This window comes from Sturnira hondurensis, unplaced genomic scaffold (genome assembly GCF_014824575.4).
Source record: "Sturnira hondurensis isolate 20B ecotype Veracruz unplaced genomic scaffold, ASM1482457v3 Scaffold0003693, whole genome shotgun sequence".
In the NCBI taxonomy this organism is placed as follows: domain Eukaryota; kingdom Metazoa; phylum Chordata; class Mammalia; order Chiroptera; family Phyllostomidae; genus Sturnira; species Sturnira hondurensis.
The window spans coordinates 9,580,763-9,598,822 of NW_028076324.1; the positions used below are offsets into that span (position 1 = coordinate 9,580,763).

General features: G+C 53.4%; 1 protein-coding gene across 2 annotated transcripts; it reads left to right on the plus strand.

Annotated features, from left to right (window-relative positions):
• Positions 1-6,342: 6,342 nt before the first annotated feature.
• FSD1 (fibronectin type III and SPRY domain containing 1) lies at positions 6,343-17,846 on the plus strand. 2 transcript variants are annotated; one of them, XM_037042586.1, is made up of 13 exons: positions 6,343-6,482; positions 7,436-7,531; positions 7,690-7,821; positions 8,557-8,658; positions 9,850-9,872; positions 10,052-10,173; positions 10,692-10,901; positions 14,025-14,123; positions 14,898-15,057; positions 15,396-15,475; positions 17,029-17,280; positions 17,383-17,471; positions 17,556-17,846. In XM_037042586.1, the coding sequence occupies exons 1-13, from the start codon at positions 6,468-6,470 to the stop codon at positions 17,664-17,666; spliced, it is 1,491 nt and encodes a 496-aa protein (XP_036898481.1). In that variant the 5' UTR covers positions 6,343-6,467; the 3' UTR covers positions 17,667-17,846. The 2 variants fall into 2 exon arrangements, with proteins under 2 accessions (XP_036898481.1, XP_036898482.1); XM_037042587.1 differs by having other exon boundaries at positions 17,029-17,189; positions 17,556-17,670.
• Positions 17,847-18,060: the final 214 nt, after the last annotated feature.

The following is an 18,060-nucleotide window of genomic DNA, read 5'->3' on the forward strand; positions in this document are numbered from 1 at the left end:
TCCAGCTCAGGGCACTGCTCGGAGGCTGGGGGCATCTCCTCTCTGCTAATTGGACATGTTCCTCCAAGGATAAGAGGGGGGAGCTTGTGAGTTGTCATGGGCCCCTCGTCACAGTGGACCTCTCCAGCCATCTATCTCTGAGGGCCCTGGGACCCCAGGTAACCCCTCAAATGTTTTAGCAACCCCAAATTGCTACCGAGTCTGGCTTTGCTTTCTTCATGAGCCTTGACAGGTGTCCCGAGGGCAAGGGAGAGGTCCATAGTCAAAGAAATGAGGACAGGGGTCTCAGGGTGGGCTGCTGGACTCCCCAACACCCCTGGAACTAACCATCTTTTTTTTCTTTATTTTGAGAGCACATTTATTAAAGCCAGGGACACTGACATAGGGAGGGGCTTCGGACAGAAGCAGCAGCAGGAGAGCCCAGGTGGGGCTGCCTTGGGTCCCTGAGCAGTCCGAGAAAAGGGGTCATCCCAGGACAAGCTGCCGCTGCCCATTGCTGCCCTGGTTGCAAGTCTTGTGGGGACCCTTGTGTCTAGGAGATGCATGCCTGTGGGGGAAGGAGAGTGGGAAGGGAAAGGTGTGTGGGCATGCTCCCAGGAGCGAGAGCACCCCTGACCCAGTCGTAGATACTGGAGGGTCCTTCCTCTCTGCCTCCAGGGGTTCTGACTCCTCTTTCAGGTTCAAGGAACCCTCCTGAACTTAGATGCCTAGAAAAGCCTGGGCCAGGAGAGATTCTGCCTGTAGAAATGGGGTGACTGGGCCCCGGACTTGGGCTGGGGCAAGGTTTGGAGACCAGACGCTACTGAGGGGTGAGGAACTGAGATGGGATAGAAGCTGTGGCCCTACTGGCCCTCCCTGGGGATGTCCAGCACCTTCCCCTGCTGAGGCCATGACTCAGTCTTCTTTGGAGTTACCTGGGCCAGTACAGGATGTTGCTATAAAGGGCATTACCTGTTGAGGGAAGATGACAAAGGCCAAAAAGGGGACAGTCTCTTAAGAGATCCTGGCTTTTTTCAGCCCCACTCTGAGGGCTTTGTCTCTGCTTCTGAAAAGCATGGATGTCGTGGGCAGCTTTCTCTATCTATTCCACTCTTTTTATGCCCCAGCCACCTTCCCTCCCAGAAGTGGTAGATATGGACCTAATCCATCCTTGTCGTTAGCTGCAGTTCCCGACTCTGACACAAGGGGGAGAGTTCCTCCGTGGATGGCCTCGCCTCAGAAACCACCTGCTGTTACCGGTGTCCTGTGCCCCCACAGGCTGTGGTCCCACAGCCAGGCACCCAGTTCGACGATAATGCTCCCTAGCCACCAGCAGCATACAGAATCCTGGGAGTAAAAGGGCGGGAGATGGCAAGCAGAGGGGACAGGAGTGGGGCAGGAGGAGGGACAGGGCAAGGCTTACCTGGGAAGCCAGAGATCTGGTTTCATCGGTAGTGGGCCACCTGCAGAGATGAAGCCCTGCATCAGAACGCTCTGTCTTCCCATCCATCCTTCTGCACCCTTTACGGTCAGAGCTTTCCACCTGATGTGGCACCTCAGGGTCCCTGTCTCTGCTTTGCTATATGTTTGGGCAGGTGCTCGCTCTAAGGCTGTTTCTTCTTCTGAAAAACGAGGCTAACATTCCCATGTTGCTGGGTTACTGTAGAATAATTGCCAACTGGATTTTTCTCAGTGCCCCATCATCACCTTGGTCAAGAGTTCATGTGACCTCACTGTGACCTCCTCGCCCTAATCACAAGGGGTCAATTATTTGCCCAAGGTCACACAGCAAGTGAATGGCAGGGTGGGGACATACTTCCAGGTCTATAATTAACATGAACCCCAGTCAAAGCTTCCTTCTGCTTCAGCTGAAGCCCAGCACCCGCAACCCCTTCATCTTCAGTTTCCAGTGCTGGCAGCAATCCCTGGGGACTGTGAAACAGCTGTCTGGGGGTGGGAAAGCCAACTGTGCCAAGCGGCTCCCAAAGCCTCAAACAACGCAAAGCCTCGTGCTTCTAATTGGTAATTGGCCCTTCCTCACTGGAGGGGTGGGGGTTGGCAGGACAGCCATAACATACCACCCTGGAGGCAGGCAATGGGCGGGTCCTGCCGGCTGGAGAGGAGTGGGCGTGTCTTGGGGCCGGGACCCAGGGTGGAGCTCCACTCCGCCTGACAGGGGCAGGGCAGGTGCCCAAGGCCATCAGAAACCACCAGCAGCGGGAGACCGGTCTGAGTCGGCTTGGGTCTCCTGCTCCCACTCAGAGTTTGACCCATAAAGGGTATTATGTGGAGCGAGGGGGTGTGGAGTGTTTTTTATATTATGCACATCTATGCTTTATACATAGAAGGAGTGAGATTTTCTTTTCTCCCCAAGAACAAATTTTTACCTCCTTAGGAGTGGTATGTCCATTGAGAACATATGCTATAGCTCTCTCTTTTCACTTTTTAAAACTTTTTAAATTGAATTTATTGGCGTGATGTTGGTTAATAAAACCATATAGGTTTCAGGTGTACAACTCTATAATATATCATCTGTACATTGTATTGTGTGTTCAGCGCCCCACATTTGCTATGTCTCTAAGAGCCAAGAATTTAAAGGCCCTAGGATTCTAGAACAGCAAGATTCTATTTTGTGGTTCGTGATTCTAGAATTGTGTAGGCACAGAGAAATGTGTACACATGTTGACCAAAAGACAGGTTCTAGATTGTTTGCTGCAGCCTTGTTCCTAATCGCTGAAACCCAGAGCTGCCCAGATGCCCAGGAATAGGAAATTAGGCTGATAAGGGGCAATGGAGTCACATGTTGGAGGGCTCCACCCCAAGGAAGAAGAAAAGCCTCTACTGCATGCGCTGATGTACGACGTGAATCTTCCTGACATCACGTGGAGTGAAAGAAGTGAGATGCAAAAGGGAATATATCTGTGATTCCATTTAAATCAAATGGAAAACCAGCAAAATGGATACAGGCAGCTATGAATGAGGAGAGTGTCATGGTGGGAGGACCAGCGGTGAGATGCCGTGAGGATAACACCTAGGAGGCTGGAATGTATTTCTTGAGCTGGGTGGCGAGCGCCAGGGTGGGCTCCACTACGCAAATCCACTTCTATGGCCTGAACATGTCTACCTCACCAAATGCATCCATTGAATCCGAACCACCAAAAGGTGAGGATGTTATGAGTGGAGCCTTTGGGGTGTGATGAGATCCTGAGGGCGGGGTCCCCAGGAATGGGATAGGTGCCCTTATGAAAGAGGCCATTGAGAGCTCCCTCACCCCTCCGCCACGTGAGGACACAGTGAGAAGACGCTGTCTATGAACCAGGAAGAGGTTTTCCACCAGAACATGACCGTGCTGGCACCCTGATCTCGGACCTCTAGCCTCCAGAATTACAAGAAATACATGTCTTTGTTCACAAACCAGCCGGTGTGCAGTGCTTTGTCATACAAGCCAGAGCAGACGCACGCCCACTGAGCAGCACATTGCTCTGTATATAGGGTGCCCTCCAGTGATGCACTTAAACAAAGATTCGGGGATTGTTTCAAATAAAACCTTCCGACCTGTATGTACTCAAGAATCTTAATGATTGTGATACTCTGGAACTGGCTTCAGGAAAATATACAACCTGTGGATCAAATTCGGCCCTCTGTCTCCGTCTTCAGACAAAGCTTTTTTGGAACCCAGCCCTACCCGTATAACTCTCTCAGCCCTTGTGAAATTTCAAGATGGACTTTATGATGTGCCCAGCTCTCAGCCACACCAACATCACTTCGTGTGGCCAGACCCTGTTCCGGACACTGTAGACACAGACACAGAGCTGATGGTCTGGGGCAGAGAGGCACAGGAAGTTGTGAAATGGGAATCGTGGTGGAGGAAAGGAACGGGGAGTGGCAATGGGGGTGAGGAGGAGGTGCAAATCTACTTATCGAGGGTGGTCAAGGATGGCCTCACCAGGGAGGCGACGTTTGAGCTGGGATCTGAATGGTAAAAGGTGGCCAGTCTTGGGAAGGAAGGTACAGAGGAAGAGGGGTCCACGTGGAGGGAACCACGTGGCAAAAGGTTCTGAGGCTTGACTGTGCTTGATGAGTTGGAGGAACAGCCACAGCAGCCATGGCCAATTTAAGTTTTAAAAAGATCACCCCGACTACTGTGAGAACAGACTATGGGGTGAGGCGGGGTTAGAAGCAGCCAGGGCATGAGGATCCAGGTGAGCAGACCCTGGAGAGAAGTGGTCAGACTCTGAGTAGATTTTGAGGGTGACCCCCAGAAGAACTGCAAGAAGAACCAAATTGGAAAGAAGCAAAGAGGGATGACGGGAAGTCCCAAGGTTTCAGCCTGAGAAGCTGTGTGAATAGCCGTGGGCAGTGGTGGCTGTTGACCAAGATGTGGGACACTGAGAGGAGAGGAGGGCTGAGCAGGGAAGAAGAGTTTGCTTTTGGCACCTTATAGATTCCCCAGAGGGGATGACGTTATGTTAAGCTCCTGACATTTGAAACACAATTGCAGCTGACGTTACAGAGACAAGATCCAAGGAAGAGTGTTTCAGGTGGAGGGAACAGCATGTGCTAGGGCCCAGAGGTGGGATCAAGCTTGGCCGGCTAGAAAAAAAGAAAAGAAAGACAAGCCAGCAATCTAGCCAAGGGGGAGGAGGGAATGCAGAGGGGATGATGTGGAGACGAGAGAGGCGAGTGGGGCCAGGCCATGCAAGGCTGATACGAAGGTCATCGTCTGAATTTTATCCTGGGGCCCCCTCTGAGGACCCTTGCTAGGCTTGTTCAACTCTCCTAAGGTTCCGAGAGTCCGAGAAAGATGCGCCCTGTTTGGCAGAGCGGAGAGACGAAGGTTCAGAGGGGCTCAGTGGGAGGGGCAGGCAGCTGGAGTGATGGACAACAGAAAGGGGTACAGAAGGGAAAGAAGCCCAAGTGCTCACCACGGAACTGCACCCGGCAGACCAGCGCCGTGCCCAGGGACCCCACTCCTGGCCCATCAGGCCCTCCTCTGTGGCTGGCACCCCGCCACCCCCTCTACCCCTCCCTTTCAACAGAGTTCCTGCCACAGTCTCTACCCCAGGTACAGAGGCAGGCGGGACACCTGGGCTAGACCCCATATGCCTGGTGGCCAATGCTGCTTGGGGCTCTGCTTCCAGACACCTTTTGCCTCAGTTTCCCAAAAGTGTGGGGTTTTTTTCCATCTAAAATGCAATATACCTATATGAGTGGGAATGTGTCCCAATGAGTGGAGACCTTCCTGGAACACTCTGTATGAACACACCTGGCTCGGGGGATACATTGGAAGGGCAGGTGATGCAGCCGTGGGGGAGGGGAGCCCAGGAAGATGGAATAGCAGAATCCAGTGTTAATTATTTTCCCCAAAAATGTCTTCCTTTGAGGGTCAGAAATAACAATTTCTGCTGATGGCTTCGGCTCCCACAACAGGTGTGGAAGGTTATTCTGACCCCGTGGCCTGGACACAAGCTTGCCTGCTCGGCTGAGGGGGTTCATAGACTCTGGACTTCCGGCCCTGTGCCTGTCCCCCCAGGGGCCAGCAGCACTCCTGGGGAGGAGGGGGCAGAGCCCTAGGCTTCAGCTGCAGCATGACCTCCTCTCTCACCCAGAAGGAAATAGGTCCTGTGCTCTTTGCAGAATTGTTTATCAACCACAGGGAGGCCCCTGGGGTGGTTCTCTGCCCACACCTTTCCAGCAAACAAATACAACCTCCCAGCCTACCCCCGCCTAGTCCTTCCCCCTCCTTTGGACTTTTTCAAGTTTCATCTCTCCCTCACTCTCTGACAAAGAGCGAAGGTGCAGATTCTGGATAGAGTCAATCCCAGGCCGATGCAGGAAGACGGACCTATTCCCAGCTCTGTGGATTCTGGGTGGGCAGGTAGATTTCTGGAGGAGATTTGAGAGACTTGGGGCTTTGTGGGATATTAGTTGTGATGTGGGCAGGGGAAGAAGGCATTGGCGGTTAAATGTCCTCTTGGGCAAAGGCCTCGCTTTTTCAGTAAATGCAAGGTTGTGAATAGTCAGGGGCCAGATCTCGGGGGAAGGGGTTGATGGTAGAACTCCAGTTCGAGCAGCAGTGTGGGTGATCAAATGGGGAGACTGAGGCACTAGAGGATTAAGACCGGATCTAGGTCACAAGGTAGGGCCAAGGGTCGAACCCAAGCATCCTGTCTCCCAACTCCGGGCTCTTTCCAGCTGAGCCATCACTAACAAACACCAAAGTCGCTTGGTACGTATCAGGCTTGAGAGGTGGGAGTCGGGGGTTTACCGGCTCTTGGAGACCCCCAGAGCGGGACTACATTTCCCAGCCTGCTGCGCGGGGGGCGCACCTGCGCGCTGCCGCCAGTGATGGAGCGCTGAAGGGGGGCGCGGTAGCGGCGGCGAGGGCTCGGCGGGCCATTGGCTCCCGGCAGCGGCAAAGGCATCTACCGGAGTAGAAGAGCAAGCCGGGCTCGCGGGCCGGGCCGGGACGAGCTGGTCTAGCTGCCATGGAGGACCAGAGGGTAAGACCAGGGCAGGGCGCGGAGGGACTGGCCTCGGGGGTACTCAAGGAGAGGGGACTAGAGGATGCCGCAGCGCCTCCCCGCCCCCAGCTGCTCTGCGGCGAAGGCCCCACCCCTGCTGCAACCTGGCCCAGTGTAGCCCCTCACTGGGGACGCATTCGCCCAGACCCCTCATCATCTTAGCCTGGGTTCGGACGCATCCCTTCCACGTCGTACACCTCTGCCCAGTGTTGTGGACCCAACCTTAACCCCATCCCCCACGCCTTCAGATCGGACTTGCGGACCAGGTGTCCTGGCCCCCGCCCCGCGCCCGAGGGCGCCCCACTGCACAGGTGACTCCACCGACCCTGCGCCCCCAGAAAACAGACCCACCCGAGGCCTGGGTCGGAGCTACAAGCCCCAGCAGGGTCCTCCCACGCCGCCTCCTTCCCAACCAGCATTCCCTCCCGGCGTCCCCTCCTCCGGACCATCCCCCTCCCCACTTACCTGGACTCTCTGAAGGGACCTTCTCTTCAGCTTTCTCCTTTCTCCGTGCTAGTGATACCTTTTCCGAAGGTCTCCCCTTCCCCGGGTTCGCTCATTATCTGCAGTCATCATTTTCCTCTGGGGTTTTCTTTCCTACAGCCAGCCCCTCACCCCGAATTAGGCCCGGTCCTCAGAATATAGGTTGAAGGCTTTGTGCTCCAGCCTAAGGTCTGTTCCTTCCCGAGAGGCCCTCTGTGCCTCAGTTTCCCCCTCCTGTAAAATGGGCATCTTCATAGTAACCACCTGGTGGGTGAAAGGGCTAGGGCCAGAGCTTCACCCAGGGCCTGCCTCGTAGTGGATGCCCAAGTTCATTGGCAGCCACATCTCCCTGCATCCCTGAAGATCTGAGTGGGGAGCCCCAGGTGGAGGAGCTGGGCCAGGCTCTGGGGCTTACTGGCCCTAAGTGTGTGCACTTCCGGTGGGGGCAGGAGGCTCTGCGGAAGATCATCACCACATTGGCTGTGAAGAATGAAGAGATTCAGAGTTTTATCTACTCCCTCAAGCAGATGCTGCTCAACATGGAGGTGAGGGCAGGTGGGAGGGGGCAGCCCTATGAGCTAGCCTATTGCTGTCGATGCCGGTGGAACTGTGGGCTCAACTGCCATGTCCAGGCCTCAGTTTCCCCATCCGAGCAAGGGCTTTGGCCAATCCTGGCTGTTCAGACCTGCAACGTTTCTCCAAGGCAAACTCAGCCAAGGTGCAGGAGGACCTGGAGGCAGAGTTCCAGTCCCTGTTCTCCCTCCTAGAGGAGCTGAAGGAGGGGATGCTCATGAAGATAAAGCAGGACCGTGCCAGCCGAACCTACGAGCTGCAGGTGTGTGTTTCGGGGCACTCTCCCAGACCCCTTACCAGATGCCATCCCCACTGTGCCCCTCAGATTCAACAGAGCCCAGGTGGCCTCCTGTTTTTCTCCAAACCTGCTCCTTTTCCTGGGCATCTTCTTGGAGATGCCCCCAAGTGTCCCCAGTGTCCAGAGCCAGAAACCCTGATGGTGTTATCCTCACCTCCTGTTGCCCTGGTCTATTGCCTGTCCCCTCCCTGGCCACGACCCATCAGACCCCCACCCATCTGTTCTCCCTCTTTTAATCCCCTTCTCTATCCACCCCCTTCTCTCCATTGCCACAGCCACACCCCACGTCTGGCTGTTCCTCCCTCCTGTCCTCACCCAAACAACTCCAGTTTCACAGACCTTCCCCCCGCCCAGTACCCCAGATCTGATGACCACCCCGCCCCATGGTCCTGGGGGATCTCATACTCCAAGCTGGAATCGTTGGGGCTGCATCGAAACCTTCTGGGCAACTTCCTAACATCCCAGGTCCCTTTCCTTGGGGCTCAGGTGTGGCCTGGGCATGTGAGTTTTTCAGGAAAGAATCCCCAGGTGATTCTGATGTTCTGCCAGGAGCAACACCCAACCTTTCCCCAGCCTCCCTCTCCCACCTGGAGTTGGAGAAGGATGCGGTACCCTGGATCCCAAAGGCAGTGGGAGATCTGGGAGTGTTTGATGCACTGGGGTTAGGTGTCTCCTCCCTCAGTGCCATGCCCCCCGCAGAACCAGCTGGCTGCCTGCACTCGGGCCCTGGAGAGCTCTGAGGAGCTTCTGGAGACGGCCAACCAGACCCTGCAGGCCACAGACAGCGAGGACTTCCCTCAGGTGGGGCGTCCGAAGCCATACTGGTAGGGCTGCCAGATAAAATACGGGACATCCAGTTAAATTTGCATTTCATATGCACCACGAGTAATTTTGTTTAGTAAAGCATGGCCCATGCAATATTTAGTGTAAGTACGTCCCATGTGATCTTTGGGACATACTTACACTAAAAAAATGGTGGTTAATCTGAAATTCAAATTTAACACCGAAGAATTTTTTTAGCATGAGTATATCCCATGCAAATGGTTAGTATAAGTATTTGCTAAATGCTCCATGGGACATATGTGTACTAAAAGAACTAAAATAATAATTTTAGTACTAAAATAATAGTACTACTACTACTAATAATATTTTAGTACTAAAATAATAATTTCTCTGACCTTTAAATTTAACAGTGAGTATGTTTTTGGTACAATTTATCTCATGCAGTATTTAGTCGAGCAGATCCTTGAATAGCATTGTTTCATCCAACGTCATTTTGCTATGACGGCAATGAAGAAAAACAAACGGTGGTTCCAGGCCGGGGCCGGGGTCTATGCGGAGTCACATGTTCTCCCCAGGTCTGCGTGGGTTTCCGCCCACACCCCAGAGCTGTGCACCTGCAGTGAATTAGGGTGTCTCCATTGTCTCAGACTGAGTTCAGTGTTTCATATTAGAAGTGTTTGGGGTCCTTATATAGAAGTCCGGTGATGTTTTCTGTGACCAGAAATAGGCTGCAGGAATGTACCTCTTGTTTATATCAATTAGCCTCTGATAAAGTTGATTTTATTACATGTCCCTTTACTTAAAGTCGCAGTTTTTAAGAACCTATTGAGAAAAAAAAAAAAAGAACCTATTTGAGGACATTAAGTGAGGACTTACTTAGTATATACACATGTTGTAACTATAGGCTAGGGCATACTTGTACTAAAAAATCACTCATTGTTTATCTGAAATGCAAGTTTACTGGGTGTCCTGTATTTTTATTGGCTGAATCTCCCAACTGTATGTTGTGGGCACTGGCCAGAGGCGGGGGAAGGTGGGAGCCTGTCTCTGCCCTTCTGTCCTTTCAGGGCACGGCCAAGGGTTTCTGCCCCAGTGCTGAGGGACTTGGGCAAATGGCTGCCACGCCGGGCCTCAGTCTTCCTGTCTGTGCAGTGGCTCTCTAATTCAGCCAAGACAACTCTTTGAATTTTATTCTGTCCCTCTTTCTAGGCTGCCAAGCAACTCAAAGATGGGTAAGATACTGGATCTAGCCCCTAGCCTGGTGTGAAGGTGGGGACACCCAGGTGAGGGTCCCTTGGCCTAGAGCACTGGACCAGAACAAGGGGGAGGGGGTCCCCCCACGCCTCAGAGGACCAGGCCTGGGCCCCCTGAGATGCCTGCCTCCAGGCTGCCTCCACCTCCTTCCTTGCAGTGTGACAATGGCCCCTGCCTTCCGGCTGTCATTGAAAGCCAAGGTCAGCGACAACATGAGTCACCTCATGGTGGACTTTGCACAGGAGAGGAGGATGCTGCAGGCACTCAAGTTCCTGCCTGGTGAGAGGGGCACTCCCCAGGGTTTCAGAGAAATGGCTGGAGAGTCTGGGAGGTCCTGAGACAAGGCCTGGAGTGGGGCTGACTGTCAGGTGTGGAAACCAAGAATGCCTATGGGTGGGGCGATGAGGAAGCCCTGCCCCATGAAGAGGCCATACCCCTGGGGGGACCTAAGGAAGCCCTGCCCCTCCTGGCAGAACCCTGAAAGGCCCCACCCACCAGTGGTGGAGTTCCATGCAGGCCATGCCCCTAGTTGGTAATGAAGTATAGAAATGTTCCGCCTCCAAATAGAATCCTGTTGGTTGAACTCTGAAAAAGCTCTGCCCCATCCCCCACCCTCTGGTGGAACCCTGACAAGGCTGCACTCCCAGGCTCCAGAACTCAGAGGGGTCCCCCCATGTGAGGGATACAGAGGCGACTCCACACCCAAGGAGTTTTGTCGTGTGGACAGGACTCAGCAAGGCCTATCCTTGCACTGTGGTGCAGGGCCTTGACCCCACTCTCTCCTCTGTCTCGGTCAGTCCCCAGCGCCCCGGTGATTGACCTGGCTGAGTCCCTGGTGGCAGACAACTGTGTGACCCTGGTGTGGCGCATGCCAGAAAAGGACAGCAAGATTGACCACTATGTGCTGGAGTATCGGCGGACAAACTTTGAGGGCCCGCCCCGTCTCAAGGAGGACCAGCCCTGGATGGTTGTGGAGGGCATCCGGCAGACGGAATATACCCTGACTGGTAAGGCGGGCTCAGCCCAGCTGACAGCCCCACCATGCTGCTTGGTCTTCCTCACTCCCATCCTCCATCAGCCAACTGGAGGTTGGTGGGTGATCCCCAGAACTCATGGGGCGTGAAAACGGCCTGGCAGGGCTGATCACAAGCAGCAGGAAGTAATAATAATGAAAAGGATATTGGTGACAGCCAATGCACCATTTATTGAAGGCTCACTGTGTGCTAAGCATTTTATACACGTGTAACAGTCAGGCTCACCACCATTTTACAGATGAGGGAACTAAGGCACGAGGAGAAGCTACCCTCTATCCGCATCTTACCTCTACTCCAGGATTCATTCATTCATTCATTCTAGTTTATTGAGTGACTACACTGTCCTTGCTCCATTGTACCACACGCTGTCCTTGCATTAGTGAGAAAGCAGACGAAAATCCCTCCCCTCATGGAGCTGGTGCTCTGGGGCCACCCTCTCAGTATTTGGGGGTTTCCTTGGCAGTTACGAAAGAACAGAAACCTTGGGGGAATCCACCCAGCTGGTTAGGGGAGGGTCTGATGGAGCAAAGAGTTGGGGGTCCCTAATGAATTTCCGAAGCTGTCCTGAGCCAGGGAAACCCTCAAGGGCGGGGAGAGCCTTGCTGACAAGATAACTAGCGCCACAGCTCTGGGGCTGTAATCAGCCTGTTCGTGGTCTGTAATTAGCATACATGGTTAATAATGAGTGTGCTAATTGCCAGAAAGAAAAGCCACCAGCCTGCAAAAGGGACTGAAAAGCTATTGGCTTATCCTTTGCGTGGGAATCAAAATAAACACGCCCCATTTTTCCTCAGTCTTTTTTATTATGGTAATATACATGTAATATAACATTTATCATCTTAACCATTTTCGAATGTACAGTTCAGTGGCACCAAGCACATTCTCAGTGCTGTGCAACCGTCATCACCGTCCATCTCCAGAACTTTTTCATCTTGCAAAACTGAAGCTGTCCCAGTAAACACTCGTATTTCTCTTCCCCCAGCACCTGGCTCCTACCATTGGACCACCTCTTTCTGTGTTTTTTCCTACTATAAGTACCTCTCGTGAGTGCAGTCACACCGTCATTATCCTTTTGTGAATGGCTTACTTCATCGAACATCTCCCAGGTTCATTCAGGTCATAGCAGGTGTCAGAATTTCCTTCCTTTTTTAAGGCTGAGTAATAGTCCATTGTCTGTACATGTCCCAGTTTCTCTAGTAGTGGCTGCTTGCACAGCTGTAGTTCATGTCCGGAAACTGACATGGCTACATTATGCAGTGTTGATACATATTTTCTCAGTTTCACGTGAACTCATTTGTGTGTGCACATGTGTGCATGTGTTATCCCACCTGCAATTTTATTCCACATGTAAATTCCTGTCACTACCACCACAATCGGTGTAGATGTGCTCTGTCACAGGCTTGCTTTTTTTTTTAAGATTTTATTTATTTATCTTTAGAGGGGAAGGGAAGGAGAGAGGGAGAGAAATATCAATGTATGGTTGCCTCTGGTGTGTTCCCCTGCTGGGAACTGGCCTGCAACCCAGGCATGTGCCCTGACCGGGAATCGAACCACGATTGTCTGGTTCGCAGACGATCGTCTGCCCGCGCTCAAACCACTGAGCTACACCAGTCAGGGCTGTCACAGGCTTTCTGATGCCCCCTTTTTGCAGCCACACCCCCTTGCCTTTTACAAAATTCCTAGGGAGTAAGTTCCCAAGGTGGGAAGCTGAGTCTGTTAAAAGGTGTGCGGCATTAAGGATACACTCATACCTCGCTACTTGTTGGCTTCAGAACTTGCCGAGCCCTGTACTTGTCGCATTTTGGTGAGAAAAAATAGGTTTTAGCACTTGGGACTTGCTTGGGACTCGTGGCACTTGCTGGAACTTGTATGAGTTGGTTTCGTTATTCGTGGGTTTAGGCACTCGTCACAGGTTCCACCGGAATTAATTAATGACAAGTACCAAGGTACCACTGTATTTGAATGTGCTCACCTACGGAAATAACCTAGATGGCTATTTCCCTACTCTCTCGATTGTTTGGGACGACTCATTTTATTCTCATGGGAGCTCTGCTCAGCGTAGGGAATACAATTGCTGGTTTGCAGAATAGGAAACTGAGGCAAGCAGTAAGTGAGGCAACCGTCCATCTCCAGAACTTCCGTTCCATTATTTGAAACCAAGCCTTCTGGGTGGTAGTCTTAACTTTGGGGCAGCAGATGGCGCTGCTGAGCAAGTCACTGAATTTAGAGATGGGAATCCAAAGAGGTGGCAGCCAAGCTGAGGCTCAAAGAACGGGGAGGGGGTCAGAGAACAGCTTTTCGAACAGAGGAGCAGCCTGATTGGGGCTCAGAGGCCAGAGCGCTGAGCTTTTGTGTCTGAGGCTAGTTAAGTTTGCAGAGAGAACAAATACCTGCAGTGAGGAGGAATGGGGGCCTTTGCCCCACGGGCAAGGGGGCTGTGGGAGAGACTAGCGAGCACAGGGTGTGCTGAGTGCTGTTTGGAATGCCCAGAGAGTGGGCACCCTGTGGGGGACACTCAGGAGGCAACTGGACTTGTGGCTGGTGCTAGAAGTTGGGCTATGGGTGGACGGACGGTGCCTGAGGGGCAAGAAAGGGTCAGTGAGCCCAGCAATTCAATCAAGGGTCCCAGACTGCAAAGGATGAGCCTGCAAAGACCAAGGGGGAGCAACCAGAAGGGGCAGCTAGGAGAGGGCAGTGCCACGGTGGCCAAGGAAAGAGAGCTCGGGGTGGGGGAAAGAGTGGCCAGCTGGGAGGTCCTGCAACATGGGGACTCACAGGGCCAGCACGGGGAGACGGACTGAAGGAGCAGAGAGGGGGGGTGTACCTGAGTTCTCCAGAGAGGTTCAACTTCAGGGGGCAGACAGCTTGATAGCGGCTTTTTATTATCTACTGCTATTATTATTATTTTTAAAGATTTTATTTTATTTTTAGACAGAGGGCAAGGGAGGGAGAAAGAGGGAGAGAAACATCAATGTGCGGTTTTCTCTCACATGGCCCCCACTAGAATGAGGGTGGTGGGGGGACTGTGGGACATGGGGGCTACTAATCTATTGCTCAAAGTCCGTACGATGCTACAATCCCTCCATTGTCTCCTAGGTCTCAAGTTCGACATGAAGTACTTGAATTTCCGTGTGAAGGCCTGTAACAAGGCAGTTGCAGGCGAGTTCTCCGAGCCGGTGACTCTGGAGACACCAGGTGACTGGCTCCCGCACCTACACTGGCTGTGACTCCACAACCCTTCACTCCTGGGACCCCACGGCCTGGTGTGAACTAAGAATTTTCTAATCAGGGTTTTATAGCCCTCTTTGCCCAGGCTGCCAGGAAGCTCAGTGATTAGTCCACAGTAGAATTCCTCAGCCTGACTATCTAATATACACCTGCATTTAGTCCTTTGCTTCTGCTATTGATCCCTTTATGCCCGGATGGTTTTTACACACACACACACACACATACATACATACATACATACACACACTCCCTCTCTCTTCCAAAAAATAGGTAAGTGCTCTAGAGAGTTGGGGAGGGTGTTATCAGCAGTGAAGACAGATTCTTAGCCTCCCACAGAAGGGCCCTAATCGGAGGCCCTTCTCTGAATTGACTCTGTCTTGCTCCTTTGCTGGGCAGACCAGCCCCTTTTCTGGGAATGACCCCCCGTGGAAGCACAGGGCAGCACACATGGTTTGAAAATGGCTCCCGACCTAGAAACATTTAGGCAGCAGGCCCTTGGCCTTTACTCCTCTGGTGCTCTGGGCTGCCCCCTCCATTTTTCCCCATCTTGTGTCTTTCTGCCTGTTGTCTCTGTGTCTGTCTGTCTCTGAGACTCTGTCTGTTTGTCTCTCCATCTTGGCCTGTTTCTTTGTCTCTTCCTGTTCTCTATCCCTGTCACGGTCTGTCTTGGTCACTGTCTGTCTGTCTCTGTGTCTCTCGGGTTTCCCCATCTCTGTGACTCCCACGTCTGCCCGGCCCCAGCGTTCATGTTCCGCCTGGATGCGTCCACATCCCACCAGAACCTGCGGGTGGATGACCTCTCCGTGGAGTGGGACGCCATGGGCGGGAAGGTGCAGGATATCAAGGCTCGCGAGAAAGATGGCAAGGGGCGGACGGCGTCTCCCGTCAACTCCCCAGCCAGGTAGCCTGCCCCTGCCCCTTCCTGTGTGGAGCAGACTGTGATGTGCATGAACACATAACCCAGTGTGGTCAAGCCTGGGGTGAAGGTGGGGACATGGGGCTGGAGCCAAAATAGTGAGTCAAGGGAGAGGAAACTTTGAATTGGGTATTGATGGTTGAATAGGAGTTTTCCAGATGAGAAGGGGCATAGATGTGTTCTGATGTGAGGGGCCCGGTGTATGAAAAGAACCAGGGACTGTCAAGGACTGAAAAAGTCCACAGTGGCTGGGGTGGACCAGAGAAGTGCTCCTAGAGGGGAGGGGAGGGCCGGACTGAACCTCCCTTCCCTGTCACCCACAGAGGTACTCCATCTCCCAAGCGGATGCCTTCCGGTCGTGCAGGTCGGGATCGCTTCACAGCTGAGTCCTACACAGTGCTGGGTAAGGAGGGGAGATGTCAGGAGGAGAGTGGGGAACTCTGGTCAGGGCTCTGATGGGGGGCTGTGGAAGAGAAGGCCTTTGGCTAGGGAAACTGAGGCAGCCATCAACAAAGCCGCTCTGGGAATGGTCTCAGTAATATGTGTTGTTGTGGTGCTGGGGGAATGGGAAGGTTTGGGGAGGGGAACGGTGATTATTAGGGGGAGCCAGAGGTTATGGAGCTGAGGAAAGAGGCTCTGGACTGGGGGGTGGCTGTCTGGTCATGGTGGGTTTCCTGGGGTCTGTCAACTGGGACTTACTTGGGGAGTAGCTGGGATTTGGGAAGTAGCTGGAAAGAATGATTGCCTATAGAGCAGCTGGGTTTGTGGAGGAGCTGAAGCAAGGCTAAGGGTGAGTGGAAGAGCCAGAGAGAATAGCTGGTATCACTGCTGAGAGAAGGGCTAGGATTGGAGAAGTGGTTAGCACCACAGGAGTGATTAGATCCTGTGAAGAAGAAGCTGGAGTCCATGAAGGAACTGGAGTTCAGGGAAATCACCACTATCCAGAAAAGGACTGGGAAAAAAGGCTGAGGTTTGAAGAAGTCCTTGTGGTTGGTAATATCAGTGGGTGGAGGGTGGAGGGTAGAGGGAGGTAGGGAGTAGCTAGGTACTGGGGATAAGCTAAGGCCTGAGGAGAAGTTAAGGTTCTGTGGAGGATTTGGATTTTCTGGAAAGCATCTGGGATTATCCAGAGTTGAGGTTTGGAGAGGCAGCAGGGGGAGGGGGGGAGGTGTCTGTCTGTCTTATTCATGGGAGGAGCCTGGACTAGTTGTGATTTGGAGAGTAGCTGAGATCAGGGAAGAGCAGGCCTGGAGGAGAATGGTGTCTGGGGGTTAATCCTGTCTGGGGAGGAGTGAGCTCTCAGATGGAGATGAGCTGGGATCACTGTGGGCAGGAGTGTGCGGGGAAGCTGAAACTCAGAAATAGCTGCATCGGGGAGTAGCTGAGGTAGCAAGAATCTGGATCTGGGGTCTGGAAAGGATGTAGATTCAGAATCCAGCTGACATCTGGGAGGCATCTGAACCGGAGGAAAAGCTGAGGAGTCTCCACCGGGAGTGGCTTGGGGCTCTGGGAAGAATCTGGATTCAGAAGCAACAGGAAAGTGTCTGGGGTCCTAGGAAGTACCTGGACTCTGGTGGGACTGGGGCCTGTGGGGATACTTGAAGTGTGCAAGGGTTTGGGGCTCACTAGTCCCTGGGAAGTATTGATAGCTGAAGAGTAACTGAACATGGGGAGGAACTGCAGGAAGTTTCTAAGGCTTGGAAGAAACTGGAAGGAGTAGCTTGGACTAGTAGAGAATGAGAAAGGACTAGTGGAAGCTTAGAGAGAATCTGGACTTAGTATCTAGAGGGAGGTGATGAGTCCTGGGCAATACTTGGAAAGAATACCCGGGGACCAAGGAATATCTGGAGGGAGTAGCTGTGGTCTGGGGAGTACCTACCTAAGTGGTTGCCCCTTTGGGGAAGAGCACCCAAGGCCCTATTCTACCCAGTCCCCACTGCCCACCCTGCCCCACAGGGGACACACTGATCGATGGTGGAGAACATTACTGGGAGGTGCACTATGAGCCAGACAGCAAGGCGTTTGGTGTGGGGGTGGCCTACCGCAGCCTTGGCCGCTTCGAGCAACTAGGCAAGACAGCTGCGTCCTGGTGTCTGCACATCAACAACTGGCTGCAGGTCAGCTTCACCGCCAAGCATGCCAACAAGGCCAAGGTGCTGGATGCCCCCGTGCCTGACTGCCTGGGCGTGCACTGCGACTTCCACCAAGGTGACCCTGGGCCCCAGCTGGCATTTCCAGCCACTTCTGCCTGTCTGGTCTCACTGCCGCAACCCCCCTTACTGGCCCCCTGTCCCTTTGTCCTCTACCCAGGCCTCCTCTCCTTCTACAATGCCCGTACCAAACAGCTGCTGCACACCTTCAAGGCCAAGTTCACACAGCCACTGCTGCCTGCTTTCACAGTAAGGTCCCCTCCATGGCCTGGGATGGGGGTGGCTCTGGATGCTGGTTTTGCCAAGCCTCTTCTTTCCCTCCCTATTCCCCAGGTTTGGTGTGGCAGCTTCCAGGTGATGACAGGCCTACAAGTCCCCAGCTCCGTGCGCTGCCTGCAGAAGCGAGGCAGTGCCACCAGCAGCTCGAACACCAGCCTCACCTAGGCCCCTGCACCCAGCCAGGTTGAGTAGGGGGGATACTGCCAGGTCTCAGCTGTTTCAGCCAGGCACCTCCCTGTAACTTGCTGCTTGGAGCCTTAACTCCTAACAGGGGTCGCCAACAGGGAGCAGGCCGCAGGGCAGGCCCTCCTCCCCACCTCACTTCCTAATAAAGGTCAGACACTGGCCAGGTTGTGCTGCTGGTTCTTTGGGGCTGGGTGGCACCGCTGTGCCCTGACCCTCTCTGGACCTCAGCTTTCTCAGCTGTCAAATGGGCTTTTCTGGCAAAGTCAGATGGCAGTTTGTGCTGAGCTGAGGGTCTTTAGGAGTGAACAGAGCCACCTGTGGACCGGCATCTGACGGATCCCTCACTTCCCCCCCAAGCCAAGTCACACTCGTG